Here is a 24344-nt window from a genome sequence, read left to right as displayed (position 1 = left end):
CTTTGGTGGCAGCATAATTTGCCCCCTTCTGAGCCAAAGTTAGATTTAACCTTGAGTAGTGAAAATCATCCTTTTTCCTAGTGTTGTAGCCATGCACACTGCTATTACTTCTGAATTCGTTTGGATCGTTAATAACAAATTTCATAAGTGAATATATATATATTGTGAGGCTACAGTGAAGATCTCTAGCTCTTTAAATAAGTGTCTGCAGGATGATCTTGGATGAGCTCCAGCAATTATCCTGATTACATGCTTTTGTGCAATGGACACTCTTTTACTCAATGATGAGTTACCCTAGAATATGATGCCATATGAAAGCAGAGAATTAAAATAGGCATGGTAAGCTAATTTACTGAGATGTATAGCACCAAAATTTGCAATGACCCTAATAGCATAAGTAGCTGAACTCAAACGTTTCAGCAGATCTTCAGTGTGTTTTTTCCAGTTCAACCCCTCATCAGTGCATACACCTAGAAATTTTGAATACACTACCTAAGCTACTGATTTCTGATCAAAATCTATGTTTATTAATGGTGTCATTCCATTTACTGTGTGGAACTGTATATACCATGTTTTGTCAAAGTTTAATGAGAGCCCATTTTGCAGAGAACCACTTAATGATTTTCTGAAAAACAGCGTTTACAATTTCACCAGTTAATTCTTGTCTGTTGGGTGTGATAGCTATACTTGCATCGTCTGCAAAAAGTACCAGCTTTGCATCTTTGTGAATATAGAATGACAAGTCATTAATATTTATCAAGAACAGCAGAGGACCCAAGACCGAACCTTGCGGCACCTCATTCTTGATTGTTCCCCAGTTTGAGAAATCACCAGTTTTTTTGCATATTATGTGAACTGCTTATTTCAACTTTCTGCACCTTTCCAGTTAGGTATGATTTGAATCATTTGAGTGCTGTCCCATTCATACCGCAGTACTTGAGCTTATCTAGAAGTATTCCATGATTTACACAAAAAAATCCCAACAGGTGACTTCCAGTTACTCAGAGAATTTAATATTTCATTAGTGAAAGTATATATAGCATTTTCTGTTGAAAAACCTTTCTGGAAACCAAACTGACATTTTGTTAAAACTTTATTTTTACACAGGTGTGAAGCTACTCTACAATACATTATGTTTTCAAGAATTTTGGGTAAGGCAGTCAGAAGAGAGATTGGGCAGTAGTTGTTGACATCAGACGTATCCCCTTTTTTATGCAATGGTTTAACAATGGCGTACTTCAGTCTATCTGGGAAAATACCCTGCTTCAGAGAGCTATTACATATTTGGCTAAGAATACCACTTATCTCTTGGGAACAAGCTTTTATTATCCTGCTGGAAATGCCATCAATTCCATGTGAGCTTTTATTATTGAGAGAGCTTATTATCTTCGTAATTTCAGAAGGAGAGGTGGGTAGAATTTCAATTGTATCAAATTGTGTGGGTAAGGCCTCTTCCATTAACTGCCTTGCTTCTTCTAATGAACATTTAGATCCTATTTTCTCTACAACATTTAAAAAATTATTATTCAAAATGTTTTCAACTTTCGGCTTGTTGTTTGTCAAGTTTCCATTCGCTTTGTGGTAATGCCGTCATCTTGTACTCATGGTTGCCCTGTCTCCCTTGTAATAATATTCCAAATTGTTTTGGTTCTGTTATCAGAGGTATTAATCTCAGGCATGATGCACATGCTTCTGGACTTTTAAATAACATTTCGTAATGTAGCACAGCAGTTTTTATAATATTTGGGTGTTTTTGGGTCATTACTCTTTCTTGTTGTTGGATACAGTTCCTTTTTGTGGTTACAGGATATTTTTATTCCATTAGTAAGCCAAGGTTTTTTGCATGGATTCTTTTAATTAGATTTAACTTTTTTCTTGGGGAAACAATTTTCAAATTCTCTTACAAGTGTATCATGAAATAAGTTATATTTTAAATTAGCATTGAGTTCCTTGTACACCTCATCCCAGTCTAACTGCCAAAGATTTTCCCTGAAATTTCTAATTGTTAAGTCATTAATTGATCGCACAACTGTGGAGGGTAGTTTTGAATTACTGAATGGAGCTATGACATATACTGTAACTAGCTGAGTGCGATGATCAGAAAGGCCATTCTCAACAGGACAAGAATTTATGTTTTTAAACTTATCTTGGTCTATAAAAGTGTTATCTATCAATGTGCTGCTGTCCTTTACTATCCGAGTAGGAAAATTAATGACAGATGTCAAACTGAAAGAACCGAGCAAGACTTCCAGGTCATTCTTCCTATTACACTCTTTCAGTGAATCAGCATTGAAGTTCCCACAAATAATAATTTGCTTTCCCCTATCTGACAGATAGCACAACAAGGCATCCAAGTTTTACAGGAATAAATGAAAGTTTCCTGAAGGGGACCTATATACTATTACAATTATAAAAGAGCCCTCCTTCAGTTTAAGTTGACAGGCGCATGCTTCTATATGTTGCTCTAAAACAAAACTTATTTTTATCTAAGCTTTTTACACAGTGATAACTTTTGACATATATGGCAACTCCTCCTCTCACCTTATTCTCTCTACTAATATGTGCAGCTAGTTTATAACTACTGATATTTACCTGTTCCATATCAGACACAATGTGATGCTCAGACAGGCATGGTATATCTATTACATTATCAGATTCAATGTCATCTAAACAAACCAGGAGCTCATCTACTTTATTCTTCAATCCCGGAATATTTTGGTGAAAAATGGTAACATTATTTTTTACTTTACTTTTGTGAGAATCTACTTTTTTTCTTTAATCCACCAATATTTTGCTTAAATATGGTAACATTATTATTTACGTTACTGTTGTGAGAATCTTGTGAGTTTTGGCCCTCTGTAGCACCTGCCTGCCTGAACTTCTCATTGGACACTGATATTAGTCTAAAAAAGTGGTACATCCATGAGTACTAGTGTCCCCCTCATGGATTTCGCTAACAACCCTGCCAGTTTACCCTTCCCTTTCCTATTGAGGTGTAGGCCATGCCTTGTGAAATCCCCCCTATCAATAGCCTCGACAGGAACCAATCCAATGTCTGACAGAGTGGCCACCCTATGCAACTGATCCAAATCCACATTTACCCTCCTGAAAGGGCGGTTCAACTGGGGCTGATCATGTTGCATGAAAGCAGGCACCAGCCCAACGTTGGTATGGGTCATTGCAGAGGCTATTTTCACCAGGTCACACTCAATACTGTAGCCCTGATCCCTATCAATACTGTTTCCCACTCCACCCAGTGTCATCACATGACCCTGCTTTGAGAAACCCTTGTGCAAGGAACCTATATCCTCTACAACCTGGCTAAGACATGCACTTGACTTGAAAAAGTTTGTGACCTAGTACCTGTCACCTAATTTTTCCTGAAAAATCTGGCCCACAACTCTTCCATGGCTGCTACCTATCAACAGAAGTTTCCTCTTACTTTCTACTTTTTTTGAAACAGTTGGTTTCCTAGTGAGATTCTGTTGCATCTTAACTACATCTACTTCTACTGGAGCCTCTTCCTTACTTAACTGTGGTAGCAAGGCAAATGTATTGGTTGTGCCAATTGGGAAACTGTCAGACACTTTCTGTCGTCCCTGTTCCAAGCTACCACTTTGCGCTGCTGTTTACCCTCCTCCTCCCTTAACCTCTTCAGTTTCTCCTTCGCTCTGTCCAACTCAGCCTGAAGGACTCTAGTTTTCTCCTCCTCTTCAGCTATAATCCTATCTCTTGAGCAAATCCTGCAAAAGAATGGAAGAGTCTCATTTACTTCCCCAATTCCCACGCCACTACAATTTCCCCAATGAAACCACCTATCACAACAGCTGCACGAAACCCCTGAACTAACTTTCCTACTGCAGCTCACACACTTAGTATCCATGGTAGTTTGGAAATTAGTTATGAGATTTACTAAATGATAATGATAATATATTAAATACAGATGTAAAAGGACACTAAATGTGTTTTGGAAACTAATATGTAAGTAAACTATTAGCAAATTCACTTAAATTTGTGGTATAACGCTAAAGATGCACGTTCAAAAATTAGGCCTAAACAGCCGACTGTAACCAAAATGAACTTTTTGCGATTACTGGAAGAATACACAAATAAAAGAAAAACCTTTAATGGCAAGCTTGAAGAGCACACTAATGAACATATTTAATTACTTCATCTATACCAAATGCACTTAAGATTGGGGTATAATGCTAAGTATGCACACTCAGAAAGTAATGCAAAAAAAAAAAAAAAAAAAAAAAGAACTTACCAGGGAAAACGAAGTAGTGCCTCCCAGACCAGATCCATTGTCTGAGAAAGTGAAAAAAATCAAATAAGTGTGACTTCAAGTGAACATTTAACAAAGAAGTGTATAATAAGCATAAATTGTTCTCTGGGTGCAATGTAAGAATGCCAGCTTTTCAGCCCAAAAATTAATTTGATAACTAATGCATGAATTTGGGATCTTGTACATTTTACCAAAAAACTAAAAACACATAAAAACTCCCACTTCGACAAAAATGTGAAATGGAGGGTAGCGAAAGCTTAAACAGGATTCTGTTCTTGTCATAATCTGTAATTAACTATGTACAAAACAACAAAATTCTACAAAAACAATTCATCATTTTTTCAGACAAGTTATGCATATTATTTCATTATTGTTGTTATTATTATTACTTTATTGTTATTATTATTATTATTATTATTATTATTATTATTATTATTATTAGTATTATATTATTGACAACAACTGAAGTTGTAAAAATATGTTGATAAGCATAACTGTTATACAGCAGATGTTATTGATTTTGCACTCTGATATTTATCTGAATTTAAATATTTGTGAGCACCCAGAATGTATACTTATAAGCCGTCACTGCTGTATGTTGTGTTATATTGAATAATGAAAGGAAAAAAAAGAGATTCGGGTGATTTACTCTTGTTATTTTATTCTCATGCAGGCATGTAGTTCTCCCTGATTTGTTAAATACCATACTTTTCAGATTAATATGAAAAATGACACAATAAAAGCACTTCATTTGGCACTGTCGGAAGCTGAAAACCAATATATAGATTGCTATGGGGAGGTAAGCTGCATGGAATGTAGCAGAATGAAGTCATCATTAAAACTGCAATGTATATTAAGGAAAATTATCTTTAATGTGTATTTATCATTTGACGCATGTGTACTAATTCAAAAAATCTTTAGTTTCATTTTTTCTAATCAAAGAATAGTGGATCTGTGGATCTTTCATGTGGAATGCATTTTTAAGATAATATGTGAAACGTTGCTTTGACGAAAACTCTTAGTGAACATTAATTGTTTCTCTTTACTTTTTAGTGACCATTATTTTGATTAAATTTGGCTGCTACCTTTCCAGATACCTCATCCTTAGAGCTCCTTACTCTTCTCCCAATCTTGTGTTCAGTCTTTTTATGTTATCAGTGTCTGTAAGCTGATGTAATTTTACAGGTAATACAGCAGAACTGCATCTCTGTTGTTGTTAACACTGACTCTAAACTGATGACAGAGTCTCGGAAACTTTAACAGCATGAATGTGATATTACAAATGTATGATATTTACAGTAATGTCAGAAACTTACATTTCATTCTATTTACAGTTACTGATTTACGAGTAAAGGAAAAGTTGGACACTATGATTTTTTCTCTTATTTTACTAAGTTATGTTGGATATCAGTGTTTCGTAGGTACAATAGTTTTTTCAGGTTACTGTTCCTGTTTAAATTAATCAAGTAGATATATGTACTGGATGTAACAAACAGAATCATCCAATTTGGCAAGTCTGTATTACTGAAACTAGTAAACATATACAATGAATTTTGTTTTTTGATGAATGGGAAACTCAAAAAGTTTTTTTGAACCTTTTTATAGGTGATCAATATACTTCTCTTGGGATGCAGGGCATATGTCAATCCAGTATTCAAATTGTTCCCACGCTACAATGAGCCTGTCTTGAGTTACAGCTTCCACAGCTGCTGTTATGTGATGTCTCAGTTCCTTCACGTTGTTGGTAATGGAGGCGCATAAACAGAGTCTTTTATAAACCCCAACAAGACATAATCACATACAGTCAGGTCCTGTGACCTTAGAGGCCAGTAATGTAAGGCTGAATCATTTGATCCAGTGCGACTGATCCATCATTTGGTAACCCTTTGATTTAAAAATTCCCGCACATCCAGGTGCCGTTGTGATAGTGCCCTGTACTGTTGGTAAATGAAGTAATTCAGATCAGCTCCAACTGTGGGAAAAGAAAGTTCTCAAGCATATCGAGATATGTGCTTCCTGTAACAGTGTTCTTGGGAAAGAAAAATGGACCATACACCTTTTCCTGTGAAAATGCACAGAACATATAAGTTTTGGAAAGTCCCTCTCATGTTGTACAGCTTCATGTGGTTGTTCCGTACCCCAGAATCTCACATTATGACAGTTCACCTTTCCATTTAAATGGCATGTTGCCCCATCACTAAACACTAAGCGTGGAAGAAAACATCTTACCAAGAACAGAATTACAGAACTCCACACACTGTTGTTTGTCATCTTCATGAAGAGCTTGCAGTAGCTGAATTTTGTATGGTTTCATGTGTAAACATCGATGCAACACATCCCAGTTGGGTCATGTTGAGCTGTCAAGGTGCACAGTGAACAGATTTCTGCAGAGTTCTTGTGAGACTACAGTGGATGTGTTTCACATTTGTGTCAGAAACTCTGGAAGTTTCAGGGATTGCCTCTCGCCATGGACAACACAGCTGCTGACGGCCTTCATTTAATGACCGAGAGCAGTGTCGTTAGCGTAGTGTTGTCAGTGCTAAAGACAAGCAACACTGCATGAAATAACCACAGAAATCAATGTGGGACATACAACAAACTTATCTGGTAGGACATGACAGTACATTTCGTATTAATGGGCTGTGGCAGCAGATGACCAAGTGCAAGTGCCTTTGCTAACAGCAAGACATTGCCTGCAGTGCCTCTCCTAGCCTTGTGACCATATTGGTTGGATGCTAGAAAACTGGAAAACTGTGGCCTGTTAGATGAGTCCAGATTTCAGTTGGTAAGAGCTGATGGTAGGTTTTGAATGTGGTGCAGGCCCCACAAAGCCATGGACCCAAGTTGTCAACAAGGCACTGTGCAAGCTGGTGGTGCTCCATAATGTGGGCTGATTTTACGTGGAATGGACTGGGTCCTCTGGTTCAACTGAATGGATCATTGATTGGAAATGGTTATGTTAGGCTACTTGGAGACCATTTGCAGCCATTCATGGACCTAATGTTGCCAATTTTTATGGATGACAAAGCGCCATGTCACTGAGCCACAATTGCTTGAAAATGCTTTGAAGAACATTGTGGAGAGTTCAAGTAAATGATATGGTCACTGAGATTGCCAAAAATGAATCTCATCATACTTTTACGGTACATAATCGAGAGGTCAGTTGGTGCAGAAAATCCTTCACTGGTAACATTTTTCGCAATTGTGGGTGGCTATAGTGGCAGCATGGCTCAGTATTTCTGTAGAGAACTTTCAACAACTCGTTGAGCCCATGCCATGCTGAGTTGCTGCACTACACTGGGCAAAAGGAGGCCTGGCACAATACTGGGAGGCATTCCATGACATTTGTCACCTCAGTGTACATGTCAGCAACAGTTGTCGAGGACATGGAAAAGTTAAAAAAGTACTGCATTTCTCTTTCTGGAAATTTTATCTTTTGTCTGTTGTTGTATCATTGCCTGGGGAATTTTAATATGGGAACAAATGGGCCTTGTTCTATGACTGGCATCTTCCTGCTCTTGCAAAAGATACAGAGACCTTCTGGAATATTAGACACACCATTTATTTATGGACAACACTTCACTGAGGACCTTTATTGTCAAAAAAATGTTACAGTAACCCAATGCTTCAAATTATTTGAGAGTTATAATGACCAGTATGCTCAGTCGGATGCGCAATGAGGCATCAGAGAGACAGCAGTGGATAACTATTCATTTATTACACAGTCTACAGCTGTCATATTGTTGCAGTGGAATGCCAGTGCCCGTATGTCATAAACAGTGAATTTACTGTCAGTGAAGGCAATGCAGTCAGCACATCGTGTGTGGCCACAGTAAGCTGTGAGGTGGTGATTCTAGTGGAAGCTTAGCCAGTTGAACCAGCAGCACAGGAACACTGCACTGGCTGCACACAAAGCTGTTAGCAGCTCTGGGAGTAAACAGCCAGTATGCACATAACCACGCTGATTACCACACACAGATGTGATAGTTCACAAAGGCAGAGTCTGCCCAGAGCAGAGGACAGCATGAAATGTGGCCACACAAGTGATCGCAAATGGGCGGCTGCACGTCCCCAGGCAGGAACAAGAGACCTCCAGAGTGGAAGGTGACAGAAGCTGAAGGATGCCCTGCAGGTGGCCCACTGGCTGGAGAGTACTAAGTCCACAGCATCAAACTTGATACCTGCAGCAGTGTCACTGCTAGAAGTGGCAGTCTAGAAAGGGTGACTGGTTGACTTATGGACCGATGTAGGTCTCCTCTCCAGACTGGTGGTCAACAGACTGCGACACCTTTGACTAAAAATGGGGGTGTTTTTACTGGCTTGGTGTGTACTTGTTTTCCTACTGCATTGGTTCTGGTCATGTAAATCACAATAATTTGGTGCCTTGGATGTGAAGCAACGGGGCCATTGTAACTGCAATGGTTCTGTCTTTCTGCTTTTGCTCCTATGGTTGCTGTGCTTGGTGACAGCATGAAGTAACTACCTTGGTATCATAGTGCAGTTCTCTTGTAACGTGCAAGTAGCCCATGATACAATAAAATTCTGGTCTGACCTACTTATGCGACCCACTGTATTAGCTAAAGGAGATGTCTTAATCTTCCCCAGTCATGCCAAGAACATCGTTTTGCAGCACAACATGCCTCCTTCTTGTAGAAAATCATTCCAGATTTTTTCTTATGGTGCCCCTGAAGAAATCTGGAGATACATTTACACACCACAGTTATACACAGTACACTTAGTCTTTCTCTTATACTAGTTCAGCTTAAGCCACAAGATTCATTGAATGCATTCGCAGAAGCAGACATCATTATCTAGGTTTAGTGTAATAGACTGTCTTGCTTCCTAACAGGAATCACCACTACAACTAGTTCAATAAAATTCTCCCATCTCGATGAATCTTCAGCAGACATCATAACCTCACTCAGCTCTTACATGCACTCTGCACATCCTCTCATTTACCATGTAATTTTCTGTCTAATTCTTTACTCAACTGATTACTATTTTTTACAGGTTACTGAGTTGTCTTCTCTCATTTACACACACAGCCATGGCTCCACTGAACCATTACTTACTAATCTTAACAAATTTTTCCTCAGCAAGTGGTTCCACCTAGTTATTTCTTATGCTCAACATCACCCTTCAGTTATCAGATGGCATTTTAACTCACTGTTTTGGTCATCATCTGGAACTTTTTGAAACAAAACTTAACCCTATGACTCCTCAGAAAATATCCTTAAAACCAAGCATATACATAAACTGCATTTGCTACTATCACTCATGACATACTGATTGGTAGTTCCAATTATTTACTTTACTTTAAAGCTAATTCCAAACTGATTGAATGTTGCAGTGCCACAATTTATTGTACCTTTCTTGTATCACGTGAATTTCATCTTAATGATGTTGTTCTCACTTTCTATTACCTTATGAATATAATAGAGGGAAACATTCCATGTGGGAAAAATATATCTAAAAACAAAGATGATGAGACTTACCAAACAAAAGCGCTGGCAGGTCGATAGACACACAAACAAACACAAACATACACACAAAATTCAAGCAGACATTTGTAAAGGCAAAGAGTGAACTTTTGCCTTTACAAATGTCTCCTTGTGTCTGTGTATGTGCGGATGTGTGTGTGTGTGTGTGTGTGTGTGTGTGTGTGTGTGTGTGTGTGTGTGTGTGTGAGTGTATACCTGTCCTTTTTTCCCCCTAAGGTAGGTCTTTCCACTCCCGGGATTGGAATGACTCCTTATCCTCTCCCTTAAAACCCACATTCTTTCGTCTTTCCCTCTCCTTCCCTCTTTCCTGATGAAGCAACCGTTTGTTGTGAAAGCTTGAATTTTGTGTGTATGTTTGTGTTTGTTTGTGTGTCTATCGACCTGCCAGCGCTTTTTTGGTAAGTCTCATCATTTTTGTTTTTAGATATATTTCTATTACCTTATTCGTATATAACGTAACACTAAAATGCTATAGTGTTTTTCTGTGCATATTTGTAGATACTCATTTTTAAAAATTTTTTTAAAAAATGTTAGTAACATTTAAAACACCAGGAAGAGGCTGCTGCATACTTAACATTAGAAACTGTAAAAGAGGGTTGTAAACCAGAGCATCACAAATTTGAATACAGCAACTTGTGTATTATTAAATAATGATTTACATGTTTACTCTTAAAATAAGCAGAAGGTGACAAGAATGGGTTTAATTTGATGTAACTGTAGTGGAATTATATTGCCTAATTAATACTTGCATGCAGACTTCCCTTTTTGCCATTTTCCCCTGTAACTGCTTATAGTTGTTTCCCAACAATATTATTTTATATTTACATTGCTCTTTGCTTGTTCAGTGCAAACTATTATACTTTTTAAAATATGTTTACTCATGTTTTCTAGTCACATGTACCCTGACTGCAGCTGACAAATGTTTTTGTGGAGGTTCATCTCATTTACTGGTCTCTGAGTTGCTTATGTATTAGTTAACAGCTAAATTTCTTCACTATCATTCTCTCATACAAGCTCCTCATAAATCTTTTTGTTGTCTTTACTCTCAATTGGAGGAAATCATATTTCAATTAGCTAACATAGTTAGTCCTTTAGGAGGCAATCTGTAATTTTAAATGTTGAAGTCTTCCTATATAAACACTTTATTTTCTGGATCACAATTGTTTGTACAGTGATGAGTGGTTAGGCAAATTTGAATTTCTACTTTCAAATCTTAAAATATATGACATGTGAGTTACAGGTGAACATTCAACTTCAATATGTAATGTAATATAATGGAGAAACAAGTAAAAGAATTACATACCTCATTAGTACAAGCAGTAGCATCTACACTGACCATTAAAAATTGAGACATTTTTCTAATCGATAATAATTTACTGTAAGATACAAAATAGGGGACCATGTAGAAAAATATCCACAGTCATAAATAAAATAATACAAGGTGTGTTCGTAAGTGACGTACCTCACACTAAAGATAATATTACATAATGTTCAATGGAAATTAGATAAATAAAATGTACATCAAGTGTTACAAGTTGTTGATATTAAGTCATTTATCCAGTACCATGTTAGATATAGACGTAGCCAAGTTAACAGTTGGAGAAAGATCAGCATACAGCTCATAAACATATCTCAAGGTGCCTGAGTCCGACACCCAGTGGCAGTCTAATTCACACTAATAATTTTTGCTTATGTAAAGTAATGTTCATACAAGCTTGTATGTACCACAAAAATTTGCTGTGTGAATAGCAACATATATGGACAGACAAATAACAGAAAGTGATTAATAATTGCTGCTTGAATAATTGGAAAAAAGTTGATTGAAAGTAATAGTTGAAAGAAATTGAAAGGTAATTTATAAATCTGTGCACATATTGTGGGTGAACTTTAACTGGTACCGATATCAACGGACCTTCAATGTCAATACATTTAAGAACAATATTCATAATTCAAGTTACATACTGCTTCAAATTAATTCCACTGTGCATCGTCCTTATTATAACAATGCCTAATGCAGGATTGCTCCTCTGCTGCTCGTGCAAACTCCTCTTGTCTGCTCCGAACCTCGTGATGCAGGATCTTGGCGGCAGGTGATATGATGAACAGACAGGTGTGGTCATCATGAATGTATGAATAAATTTTGATTTCCTAATAACTTTTTATAACACTTTTGAATGTATGGTTGAAATACACATTTTTAAACAATACTGGTACGACCTGCTACCACTTCTAGAAACAAACAGGTGAAGATACAGGAATTATTAAATTGAAGAGCATATTTGTTCTTCTTTTTTTTCAGGCAGATGAAATTATCCTTGCCACAAATCAACTCGTTAATTTATCTTTGTCATGGTCTATATACATCATTCAGTTTACCTGTAGCTTACATGTGTAAAAAGAAATGAACAAAAAATAGTATGATTCAAATAATTGCCCCCCACTGCGCACTGACGTCATATGGAAGTGCACAGTATCTGAGCTTATTTCCCTTTTTGATAGTTGATAATCCTGGCTGGTATGGGCATAGCTGTTATTTTTGGCCATTGGAGTTATCCTAAGTGGTTATCAGTTTATATGGGCATGTCAGAGTCTTTTCACACTTACATATGTAAGTTTTGTCTCTTAATAAAGTGCTTGCTGTAACCATATAGTCCCACTGTTGTCAATGAGCATCTGCACAGTGTTTAGCTTGCGAAGCATGCACACACAGCACAATGTCCATTATCATCCCAGTTTGCACTCACATGTTTAGTACAAGGCCAGAGTGTCCATGTCATGTGCTTACAGTAGCTTTCACTGCATAAATTCATGAAGCTCATGTTCAGCAGTGTGATCCTTTGTGAAATCTTTGATGCAGTGACAACTGGTTTCCATATCAGCAGCCCAAGGAACTTATTTCACCTTGTCACTCTCACTTATTCAGTGGGGACACCAGCCGTGCATACATCTGTGAACAAGGTAAGTTTCTTGCTGCTTTTACGATGTTGTTGACAACAGGAAATTCATGTTACACAAAGTATTGCCATCTTTAGTTTATCACACGCACACTTGCATATATCTCTTGCACACTTAACACTTTACAGCCAGGTTATTTACGTTTTTGCATTTTCTTTTTTAGCGTCTTTCATACAGTTGCATTACATAAAGTTTCTGTAGTGTCCTTTCCACATACCATATACATAACATAAAAAACTACAAATACAATTACAAACTACACTTATCCTATTCATTTGATGAAATGTCATTATCATCGCTTATATGCATTATAGTCTATGATATATTCTCTCCCCTTTTTATATATAATGTCACTGCTTGTCATTTTGCTTTCATTTTCGTTACATTATTTAATTCCAATTATATGAGTACACATTTTACTCTCATTTGGTTATACATTCTTCATATAATATTCATACAATAATAGATTCTATTTTCATTTATGGCATAAACTGATATACATTTCATTTCAATTTGCCGTGAATTCCAAAGAATTAAAGAAGTAAACAAAAGTCGCTACAATAGATACTACATGCTGCTCAGATAACTACACATGGCCTCGCCCCTCTAGCGCTCTCCAGGAAGGATCTACACACTACAGGGTTGAGGAAATTTATGTGCCCAGTTAAATCTCATTAATAGACTTAACCATGATCCCAAGAACTAAATAGTTTGTTGTTTATAAACATGACTCAAATCTGATGATACCAATCATATCAAATACTTACTCAGTGTTTAAAAGTGCAACTCAGTATTTACTTGTTATGTTCATTATATAAAGAATAATCATTTTATGTGCTGCAGTTTACAGAGTTGTATCATTAATATGATGTGTTACGTTTAATGAGTGTAAAACAGTGTTTTCATAAGTAACAAACATGCAAAAAAATTTATTTGTAAATCAAGTGTTTGACATTCTCATTATAGTTGATACTCACAGTAGTTAGGTTTCAACCCCTTGATTATTTGGTTGTGCTCAACCTTAGTTCAGCATCGTGATATGTGATGTACTGCAACTGTTTTCTTCTTCACATTCTTTAACACTGTCACATTCATATGTATCATAAAGTTGTGGCGTGGTCCTTTGTTATGTTTATATGGTACCTAACACTTGACAAGCATTTATCTTTCTTCACTTTAGGATGAGTCAATGCATCATTTACTGGAACAAAAGCACTTAATACTTATGTAAAACTAAATCTTCATAGAGAAATGTATAGCGGCTCGATGGCTACTAATACCTTTTTCATATATTGAACCATGTATTCATTCACTTCAGTGAGCAGTCATGCTATCACAAAACTTATTTAATGTTGTGTGTGCAACTCTACTTACCTTATAAATCTGAAAGATAAAGTGTATTATAGGTGTGGTGTGACCTCTTATTCAGTTTGCTACTTATATTGCACTTGCTTGTTTGTCTGCAGCAAGACTTTTCTTGTCCCTCAGGTATAACAAGTGTGTGCACTTTCAGTAATTAAATTTGTAAATATTGCACATATATATAGGTATGATGTGTATAGCAGCATAGCTTAAGTAAATATCTCGTAGTTTAGCATCCATTTCCTTTATATATAATCCCTTATTTTATCTTTGTATGTGTGTATTGTGTAAATAGTTGTAGCTGTAGTATAGACTATCCCTTAATTTTCTATGTTGTTTATTCAATATGCTTTACAGATGCTTGTGTGGACTGTAGCTCACCAGGTTTGTTTGTTTTGGGCACTCCAACACCCCCAGCTGTGCCTGTCTGGCACACATGCACTTGTGATTTGTTGACTAGCTTGCTACCCAATGTGCATGTGCTACGTCCCTCTGATATCAGTTACAGTGTGGCGAGTTGTGCTTACAAGTTTGTTTATTTGTTTACAAGTGGGATTCATGCAAGGCTAAGCATTGTTGTTTTAATATGGCTATGGATGATACTCTTTCCGTTAACATATTTATATTGTGAGACATGTCAGTAATTATTTCTTGTTTCATTTGTTTAACTAGCTCTGTCAACTTCCTGGATTGTTCATGACATAATTCGGTCCATGTAGTTTTGCTCACCTCACTGAACTGTTGACTAATACTATTCCTGAAATCATTAAATACCTTATTTTGCTGTGTAAAATGTTGTCCTACACCCTTAAGTTGTTGTGTTGCATTTTCCTGTTGTTTTGTAAACTGTTGGGTTATTTGTTGCATGAGATCTAAATTTTTTTCCTAATTGTTTCCTGTTCTTGTGTTGGCAGTGTTGTGAGCAAGTAATCAAAGGACTTTTTGCTGTTGTGCCCTACAGTTTCACTATTTGAAAAAAATGTTTCCCGGTGAGAACTAAGACATTGTCTTAAACGTGACATCACAATTATTTATATTACAAGTGTCATCATTTTTTGATAGTGGGATGCCAACCTCGTTGTTTTTGTTGCCATCAGCCAGTTCATGAGTTGGCACGTTACCTTCAACTGTTGCCAAGCTTGGTTTTCTGACATCTTGGCATATTGCATTTTGTAATGAATTTTCAACTATGGCCATTTCCTTTGACTCCATTGTGAAAAGTTTTTAACAAAATTATGAATAAACTTTTTTTTTTCAGAAGTGAAATTTTGTGTGTATTGGTACTGTTCAGTTAAAGTAGATTTAGCTGCATATTCATTAATGAACCTGATTATTATCTGACACAGTCTTATAGAGTGATGAATTTGTACAAATTTTTGTCTTTTCCGTAGAAATGCACTTTCCATAAAGGATATTAATTGGAAGGAAAAGAAATTATCTACTGCCAGAGAGGTGGTACCAAGCACGGCCATATAAACATACAGTATAGCAGATTCCTACCTTTTGTCACAGAAATCAGCATTCCTGGCACATCTTATTTGTAGGCAGAATTTAATTTTAATTTGCTCCTTCAATCTTTTTCTTACTCCCAATCTCACAGACATGTAACAAATAAAAGTTTCCTTAGTTTCTTGTAACAATAAAATGAATCATTTATCTCAATTTTTTTTATCACAGCAATTGAAAGGTCTGTTCATATTTCACTCAGCACCATCCTTTAAACAGTCACCATTGAATTGTGGTGTATGTGGGTGGGCAAATAATGGAAACTGATTGATAATTGCTGCTTGAATAATTGAAAAAAATTGATTGGAAGGAATAGCTGAAAGAAATTGGAAGTTAATTTATAAATGTGTGCGCATATCTTGAACCAATATCAAAAGATCTCCAGTGTCAATACATCTAAAGATCAATATTCATAAACCAAGTTACATACTGTTTCACATTAATTCCATTGTGCATAGTCCTTATTTTAACAATCCTGATGCACAATTGCTCCTCCGCTGCTCATGCAAATTCCTCTTGTCTGCTCCAAAACTCTTGATGCAGTATCTCAGTGGTGGGCAAAATAATGTGCAGACAGGTATGGTTGTTGTGAATGTATGAGTAAACTTTGCTTTCCTAATAACTTTTTTTAACATTTTTTAATGTATGGTTGAAATAAATATTTTTAAACAATACTGGTACGATATATCTAATCATATGTCTGTCTGCTACCACTTATAGAAACAAACAGGTGAAGATATGGGAATTAATAAATTGAAAAGCACATTTATTTTTCCTTTTTTCATGCAGAAGTATCAAAACACTATCCTTGCCACAAAACAACTCATTGATTTGTCTTTGTCACAGTCTATAAATAATTCAGTTTATATATAACTTACATGTATAAAAAGAAAAGAATGAAAAAATAATATTATTCAACATATTTGTAACAGTATAAAATGTTCTACAAAATTAAGAATGGTGTAATATCTCATACAGAATATTATAAAATGTAATTATAACTTTCAGTATATCTTATTTTGGTAAACTTTAAACGTTATATAAATAATAATTTGAGATTACAATATTGTTTGTAAGGAGTATTTAGACGTTATTGTGTAATGTGGTAGATTATAGGGATGATACATAGAAAAGTATACAACAGATTTGACATTATGTCAGACATGTACCAATGTTCATCCATCTTATTTTACGATAAAATATGTGACAAAAACCTGTGGACCTTAAGAATTGCTTTCATGACATAAGGTATTAAAGAATTAATCTCATGACATATGATGCTAAATAATCCAAGACATAAAATATGTACTTTTAGTGTTTAAGACTCTTCACAGTGACTGTTGGTTCCTATACAACTAATCTCAGGAATATATTCCAGTATATACCCCTTAAATATTCATTGTATTTGTTAGTATTGTAATCTCACATGGCTTATGTAACACATATGGATTACCAAAATATGATTTACCAGAAGTTATAATATTATGCTATCTACTGTTCTCAGTGTGCAGTTCTCTTATATAATGATTTTACATTTTATGATTTTCTGTATGAAATATTACATCATTTTTAATTTTGTAAAACACTGTATACTGTTAGGTAGCAGATTTTAATGATATATATGCACTTGTATGCATATTACTTTATATATGAAAATTTTTTAGAGTGAAGTATATTGCTACCATGTGTCAGACTCTAGCACTTTGCAAGCAGTATGCCAGTCTTCCTCCAACTGTCAATTGAGCTGTGTTGTCTAACATGGTACTGTCTAGATGTACTTGCTATCAGCAACTTGTAACAATTGATGTACATTTTATTTCTCTAATTGCCATGGAATGTGTAAAGTATTACCTTTACTGTGAGGTATGTCAGTTACAAACACACCTTGTATTATTTGATTTATAATGGGATATTTTTCTACGTAGACACCTGTTTTTTGTCTTACAGTAACGTTATTATTGATTATGACAAATTTCCTACATACAATGGTCATTGTGGATGCTACTGCTTGTACTGATGTGGTATGTAATTCCTTTTCTCCCTTCTCTGTTGTCCTATATTACATATTCAAGTCGAATATTTACCTGTAGCTGACATTTCATATACTTCCAGATTTGAATTGTGATTTTGGCAAATAAAGTGTCCTTATAAGCAGACTTCAACATTTACAAACTATATATATATATATATATATATATATATATATATATATATATATATATATATATATCTAAAAAGAAAGATGATGAAACTTACCAAACAAAAGCGCTGGCAGGTCGATAGACACACAAACAAACACAAACATACACACAAAATTCTAGCTTTCGCAACCAGTGGTTGCCTCGTCAGGAAAGAGGGAAGGAGAAGGAAAGACAAAAGGATATGGGTTTTAAGGGAGAGGGTAAGGAGTCATTCCAATCCCGGGAGCGGAAAGACTTACCTTAGGGGGAAAAAAGGACAGGTATACACTCGCGCACACACACACATATCCATCCACACATACACAGACACAAGCAGACATTTGTAAAGGCAAAGAGTTTGGGCAGAGATGTCAGTCGGGGCGGATGTACAGAGGCAAAGATGAAGTTGAAAGACAGGTGAGGTATGAGCGGCGGCAAATTGAAATTAGAAATTAGCGGAGATTGAGGCCTGGCGGATAGCGAGAAGAAAGGATATGCTGAAGGGCAAGTTCCCATCTCCGGAGTTCTGACAGGTTGGTGTTAGTGGGAAGTATCCAGATAACCCGGACGGTGTAACACTGTGCCAAGATGTGCTGGCCGTGCACCAAGGCATGTTTAGCCACAGGGTGATCCTCATTACCAACAAACACTGTCTGCCTGTGTCCATTCATGCGAATGGACAGTTTGTTGCTGGTCATTCCCACATAGAACGCTTCACAGTGTAGGCAGGTCAGTTGGTAAATCACGTGGGTGCTTTCACACGTGGCTCTGCCTTTGATCGTGTACACCTTCCGGGTTACAGGACTGGAATAGGTGGTGGTGGGAGGGTGCATGGGACAGGTTTTACACCGGGGGCGGTTACAGGGGTAGGAGCCAGAGGGTAGGGAAGGTGGTTTGGGGATTTCATAGGGATGAACTAAGAGGTTGCGAAGGTTAGGTGGACGGCGGAAAGACACTCTTGGTGGAGTGGGGAGGATTTCATGAAGGATGGATCTCATTTCAGGGCAGGATTTGAGGAAGTCGTATCCCTGCTGGAGAGCCACATTCAGAATCTGATCCAGTCCCGGAAAGTATCCTGTCACAAGTGGGGCACTTTTGGGGTTCTTCTGTGGAAGGTTCCGGGTTTGAGGAGATGAGGATGTGGCTCTGGTTATTTGCTTCTGTACCAGGTCGGGAGGGTAGTTACGGGATGCTAAAGCTGTTTTCAGGTTGTTGGTGTAATGGTTCAAGGATTCCGGACTGGAGCAGATTCGTTTGCCACGAAGACCTAGGCTGTAGGGAAGGGACCGTTTGATGTGGAATGGGTGGCAGCTGTCATAATGGAGGTACTGTTGCTTGTTGGTGGGTTTAATGTGGACGGACGTGTGAAGCTGGCCATTGGACAGGTGGAGGTCAACGTCAAGGAAAGTGGCATGGGATTTGGAGTAGGACCAGGTGAATCTGATGGAACCAAAGGAGTTGAGGTTGGAGAGGAAATTCTGGAGTTCTTCTTCACTGTGAGTCCAGATCACGAAAATGTCATCAATAAATCTGTACCAAACTTCGGGTTGGCAGGCCTGGGTAACCAGGAAGGCTTCCTCTAAGCGACCCATGAATAGGTTGGCATACGAGGGGGCCATCCTGGTACCCATGGCTGTTCCCTTTAATTGTTGGTATGTCCGGCCTTCAAAAGTGAAGAAGTTGTGGGTCAGGATGAAGCTGGCTAAGGTAATGAGGAAAGAGGTTTTAGGTAGGGCGGCAGGTGATCGGCGTGAAAGGAAGTGCTCCATCGCAGCAAGGCCCTGGACATGCGGAATATTTGTGTATAAGGAAGTGGCATCAATGGTTACAAGGATGGTTTCCGGGGGTAACAGACTGGGTAGGGATTCCAGGCGTTTGAGAAAGTGGTTGGTGTCTTTGATGGAGGATGGGAGACTGCATGTAATGGGCTGAAGGTGTTGATCTACGTAGGCAGAGATGCGTTCGGTGGGGGCTTGGTAACCAGCTACAATGGGACGGCCGGGATGATTGGGTTTGTGAATTTTGGGAAGAAGGTAGGAGATAGGGGTGCGGGGTGTTGGTGGGGTCAGGAGGTTGATGGAGTCGGGTGAAAGGTTTTGTAGGGGGCCTAAGGTTCTGAGGATTCCTTGAAGCTCCGCCTGGACATCAGGAATGGGATTGCCTTGGCAAACTTTGTAAGTAGTGTTGTCTGAAAGCTGACGCAGTCCCTCAGCCACATACTCCCGACGATCAAGTACCACAGTTGTGGAACCCTTGTCCGCCGGAAGAATGACGATGGATCGGTCAGCCTTCAGATCACGGATAGCCTGGGCTTCAGCAGTGGTGATGTTGGGAGTAGGATTAAGGTTTTTTAAGAAGGATTGAGAGGCAAGGCTGGAAGTCAGAAATTCCTGGAAGGTTAGGAGAGGGTGATTTTGAGGAAGAGGAGGTGGGTCCCGCTGTGACGGAGGACGGAACTGTTCCAGGCATGGTTCAATTTGGATAGTGTCTTGGGGAGTTGGATCATTAGGAGTAGGTTTATTAGGATCATTTTTCTTCGTGGCAAAGTGATATTTCCAGCAGAGAGTACGGGTGTAGGACAGTAAATCTTTGACGAGGGCTGTTTGGTTAAATCTGGGAGTGGGGCTGAAGGTGAGGCCTTTGGATAGGACAGAGGTTTCGGATTGGGAGAGAGGTTTGGAGGAAAGGTTAACTACTGAATTGGGGTGCCCCGGAAACCATCCTTGTAACCATTGATGCCACTTCCTTATACACAAATATTCCGCATGTCCAGGGCCTCGCTGCGATGGAGCACTTCCTTTCACGCCGATCACCTGCCGCCCTACCTAAAACCTCTTTCCTCATTACCTTAGCCAGCTTCATCCTGACCCACAACTTCTTCACTTTTGAAGGCCGGACATACCAACAATTAAAGGGAACAGCCATGGGTACCAGGATGGCCCCCTCGTATGCCAACCTATTCATGGGTCGCTTAGAGGAAGCCTTCCTGGTTACCCAGGCCTGCCAACCCGAAGTTTGGTACAGATTTATTGATGACATTTTCGTGATCTGGACTCACAGTGAAGAAGAACTCCAGAATTTCCTCTCCAACCTCAACTCCTTTGGTTCCATCAGATTCACCTGGTCCTACTCCAAATCCCATGCCACTTTCCTTGACGTTGACCTCCACCTGTCCAATGGCCAGCTTCACACGTCCGTCCACATTAAACCCACCAACAAGCAACAGTACCTCCATTATGACAGCTGCCACCCATTCCACATCAAACGGTCCCTTCCCTACAGCCTAGGTCTTCGTGGCAAACGAATCTGCTCCAGTCCGGAATCCTTGAACCATTACACCAACAACCTGAAAACAGCTTTAGCATCCCGTAACTACCCTCCCGACTTGGTACAGAAGCAAATAACCAGAGCCACATCCTCATCTCCTCAAACCCGGAACCTTCCACAGAAGAACCCCAAAAGTGCCCCACTTGTGACAGGATACTTTCCGGGACTGGATCAGATTCTGAATGTGGCTCTCCAGCAGGGATACGACTTCCTCAAATCCTGCCCTGAAATGAGATCCATCCTTCATGAAATCCTCCCCACTCCACCAAGAGTGTCTTTCCGCCGTCCACCTAACCTTCGCAACCTCTTAGTTCATCCCTATGAAATCCCCAAACCACCTTCCCTACCCTCTGGCTCCTACCCCTGTAACCGCCCCCGGTGTAAAACCTGTCCCATGCACCCTCCCACCACCACCTATTCCAGTCCTGTAACCCGGAAGGTGTACACGATCAAAGGCAGAGCCACGTGTGAAAGCACCCACGTGATTTACCAACTGACCTGCCTACACTGTGAAGCGTTCTATGTGGGAATGACCAGCAACAAACTGTCCATTCGCATGAATGGACACAGGCAGACAGTGTTTGTTGGTAATGAGGATCACCCTGTGGCTAAACATGCCTTGGTGCACGGCCAGCACATCTTGGCACAGTGTTACACCGTCCGGGTTATCTGGATACTTCCCACTAACACCAACCTGTCAGAACTCCGGAGATGGGAACTTGCCCTTCAGCATATCCTTTCTTCTCGCTATCCGCCAGGCCTCAATCTCTGCTAATTTCTAATTTCAATTTGCCGCCGCTCATACCTCACCTGTCTTTCAACTTCATCTTTGCCTCTGTACATCCGCCCCGACTGACATCTCTGCCCAAACTCTTTGCCTTTACAAATGTCTGCTTGTGTCTGTGTATGTGTGGATGGATATGTGTGTGTGTGCGAGTGTATACCTGTCCTTTTTTCCCCCTAAGGTAAGTCTTTCCGCTCCCAGGATTGGAATGACTCCTTACCCTCTCCCTTAAAACCCATATCCTTTTGTCTTTCCTTCTCCTTCCCTCTTTCCTGACGAGGCAACCATTGGTTGCGAAAGCTAGAATTTTGTGTGTATGTTTGTGTTTGTTTGTGTGTCTATCGACCTGCCAGCGCTTTTGTCTGGTAAGTTTCATCATCTTTCTATATATATATATATATATATATATATATATATATATATATATATATATATATATATAAAAAAAAACAAAGATGATGTGACTTACCAAATGAAAGTGCTGGCAGGTCGACAGACACACAAACATACACACACAATTCAAGCTTTCGCAACAAACTGTTGCCTCATCAGGAAAGAGGGAAGGAGAGGGAAAGACGAAAGGAAGTGGGTTTTAAGGGAGAGGGTAAGGAGTCTTTCCAATCCCGGGAGCGGAAAGACTTACCTTAGGGGGATTGGAATGACTCCTTACCCTCTCCCTTAAAACCCACTTCCTTTCGTCTTTCCCTCTCCTTCCCTCTTTCCTGATGAGGCAACAGTTTGTTGCGAAAGCTTGAATTGTGTGTGTATGTTTGTGTTTGTTTGTGTGTCTGTCGACCTGCCAGCACTTTCATTTGGTAAGTCACATCATCTTTCTTTTTAGATATATTTTTCCCATGTGGAATGTTTCCCTCTATTGTATTCATATCATTAATTTGAACCCAACAATTACGTTTGTTATTGTCACTGTTACATTTCGAAGTCTTTTCTGTCGTCTTATTTCCTCCTTCTGTTTTTGCCAGTAGTTTCACTTTGTATTCACCTTCTCCTTTTTATCGTAATCCACTATACAATTTTATCCCGCCGATATATGCTCAATAATACGTAATAATATGTAACCCACTTCCAAACCATAACCAAAAAAAAAAAAAAAAAAAAAAAAAAAAAAAAAAAAAAAAAAAAAAAAAAAAAAAAAAATATCCGCTTTCAACGCTACCGCTGCTATAAAATCCACCGTTTCTAGTTCACAAACAGTTCCTTTCAGCTATTAAACAACCTTTTCGGCTAGTTTTAATAACTTTTGCTTTATTTCCATTTCCGTTTTTCTCACATCACCAATCATTTTAGCCGCTTCCAACAGGTTTTAACGTCATTATTTCTTCATCAGACAATTGTTAGCCTCATTTCCATAATCTGCCACCACCAAACCACTCCTTTTAATACATCCTCACGTAGTCTTTCCGAAATTTTCCCGAATTTCTCCACTCTTTAACGTGTTTTGGCGGCAACACAACCACCTAACCTTTATGCACATCGTTATCTACCTACACAAGTTCACCACAGGATCAACATAGCCCAGCTCTAACCAACACTTTTTCGCCTTTTTTCACACCAGATCTCCTTTTGCTTTCTAGTTCACCTTTATCCCTCCCCATATATTATTATATTTATTTTCATTTTCATTTCAGCCTCATGTTACACTTTCCACCTTCTAGTACCATGTCGCCCTCACAACACCTCCACAATGACCCCATTAAGTTTTATTTACATTCCTTCCGCAAACATGCCTTTGCCCTAGCCAGATTACACTCCCATATTTTATTTTCTCAGGCTTGTCTGACATTTGGCATCACCCCCAAAGGCGTCACACTTGAAGTTCCCATCTCTGGCTGCAACCCTTCTTTCCATCAGTCCCTATACCAGTTCCAAACTGAACAATCCATTGCCCTCACCCACCTAATCCTTCACCTACACATCCACTCAGCCAATCAACACACCCGTCAACTCCTATCCTTAATAAAAGTCCTCAATCTTTCCTCTCCCACATCCACACCAGCTGTTCAGAGCATCCTCCTACAGGCCAACCGCAAATTAGAACAGCATGCCACCCCCACCTCAAAAAACTATCCAATCTCCTGGTTTCCCACCTCCGGAAAGGCAACTCCGGAGATGGGAACTTGCCCTTCAGCATATCCTCTCTTCTCGCTACCCGCCAGGCCTCAATCTCCGCTAATTTCTATTTCCAATTTGCCGCCGCTCATACCTCACCTGTCTTTCAACAACATCTTTGCCTCTGTACTTCCGCAAATTAGAACAGCATGCCACCCTCCACCTTAAAAAACTATCCAATCTCCTGGTTTCCTACCTCCGGAAAGGCAACTCACTCACCCTTCACAACCTTTCCAGCAAACCTCAACCTCCTCTCATTGCACACAAACCCAGTCTCTCCCATCTACTCAATCTCCCACTTCCAGCTCCACTCCCTC

At 38.7% G+C, this 24344-nt stretch overlaps 1 protein-coding gene across 1 annotated transcript in view; it reads left to right on the top strand.

Moving 5' to 3' along the window:
* Positions 1–24344, top strand: part of LOC124794945 (centromere-associated protein E-like) — a 622348-nt gene that overhangs the window by 386843 nt on the left and 211161 nt on the right. Inside the window, exon 14 of the mRNA XM_047258659.1 lies at positions 5001–5084. Coding sequence (XP_047114615.1) covers positions 5001–5084 — 84 coding nt within the window. The remainder of the gene's footprint in view (positions 1–5000; positions 5085–24344) is intronic.

This window comes from Schistocerca piceifrons, chromosome 4 (assembly GCF_021461385.2).
Source record: "Schistocerca piceifrons isolate TAMUIC-IGC-003096 chromosome 4, iqSchPice1.1, whole genome shotgun sequence".
Taxonomy (NCBI): Eukaryota; Metazoa; Arthropoda; class Insecta; order Orthoptera; family Acrididae; genus Schistocerca; species Schistocerca piceifrons.
The sequence above is the reverse complement of the archived record's forward strand: the minus strand, read 5'-3'. Positions and strand labels throughout refer to the sequence as shown.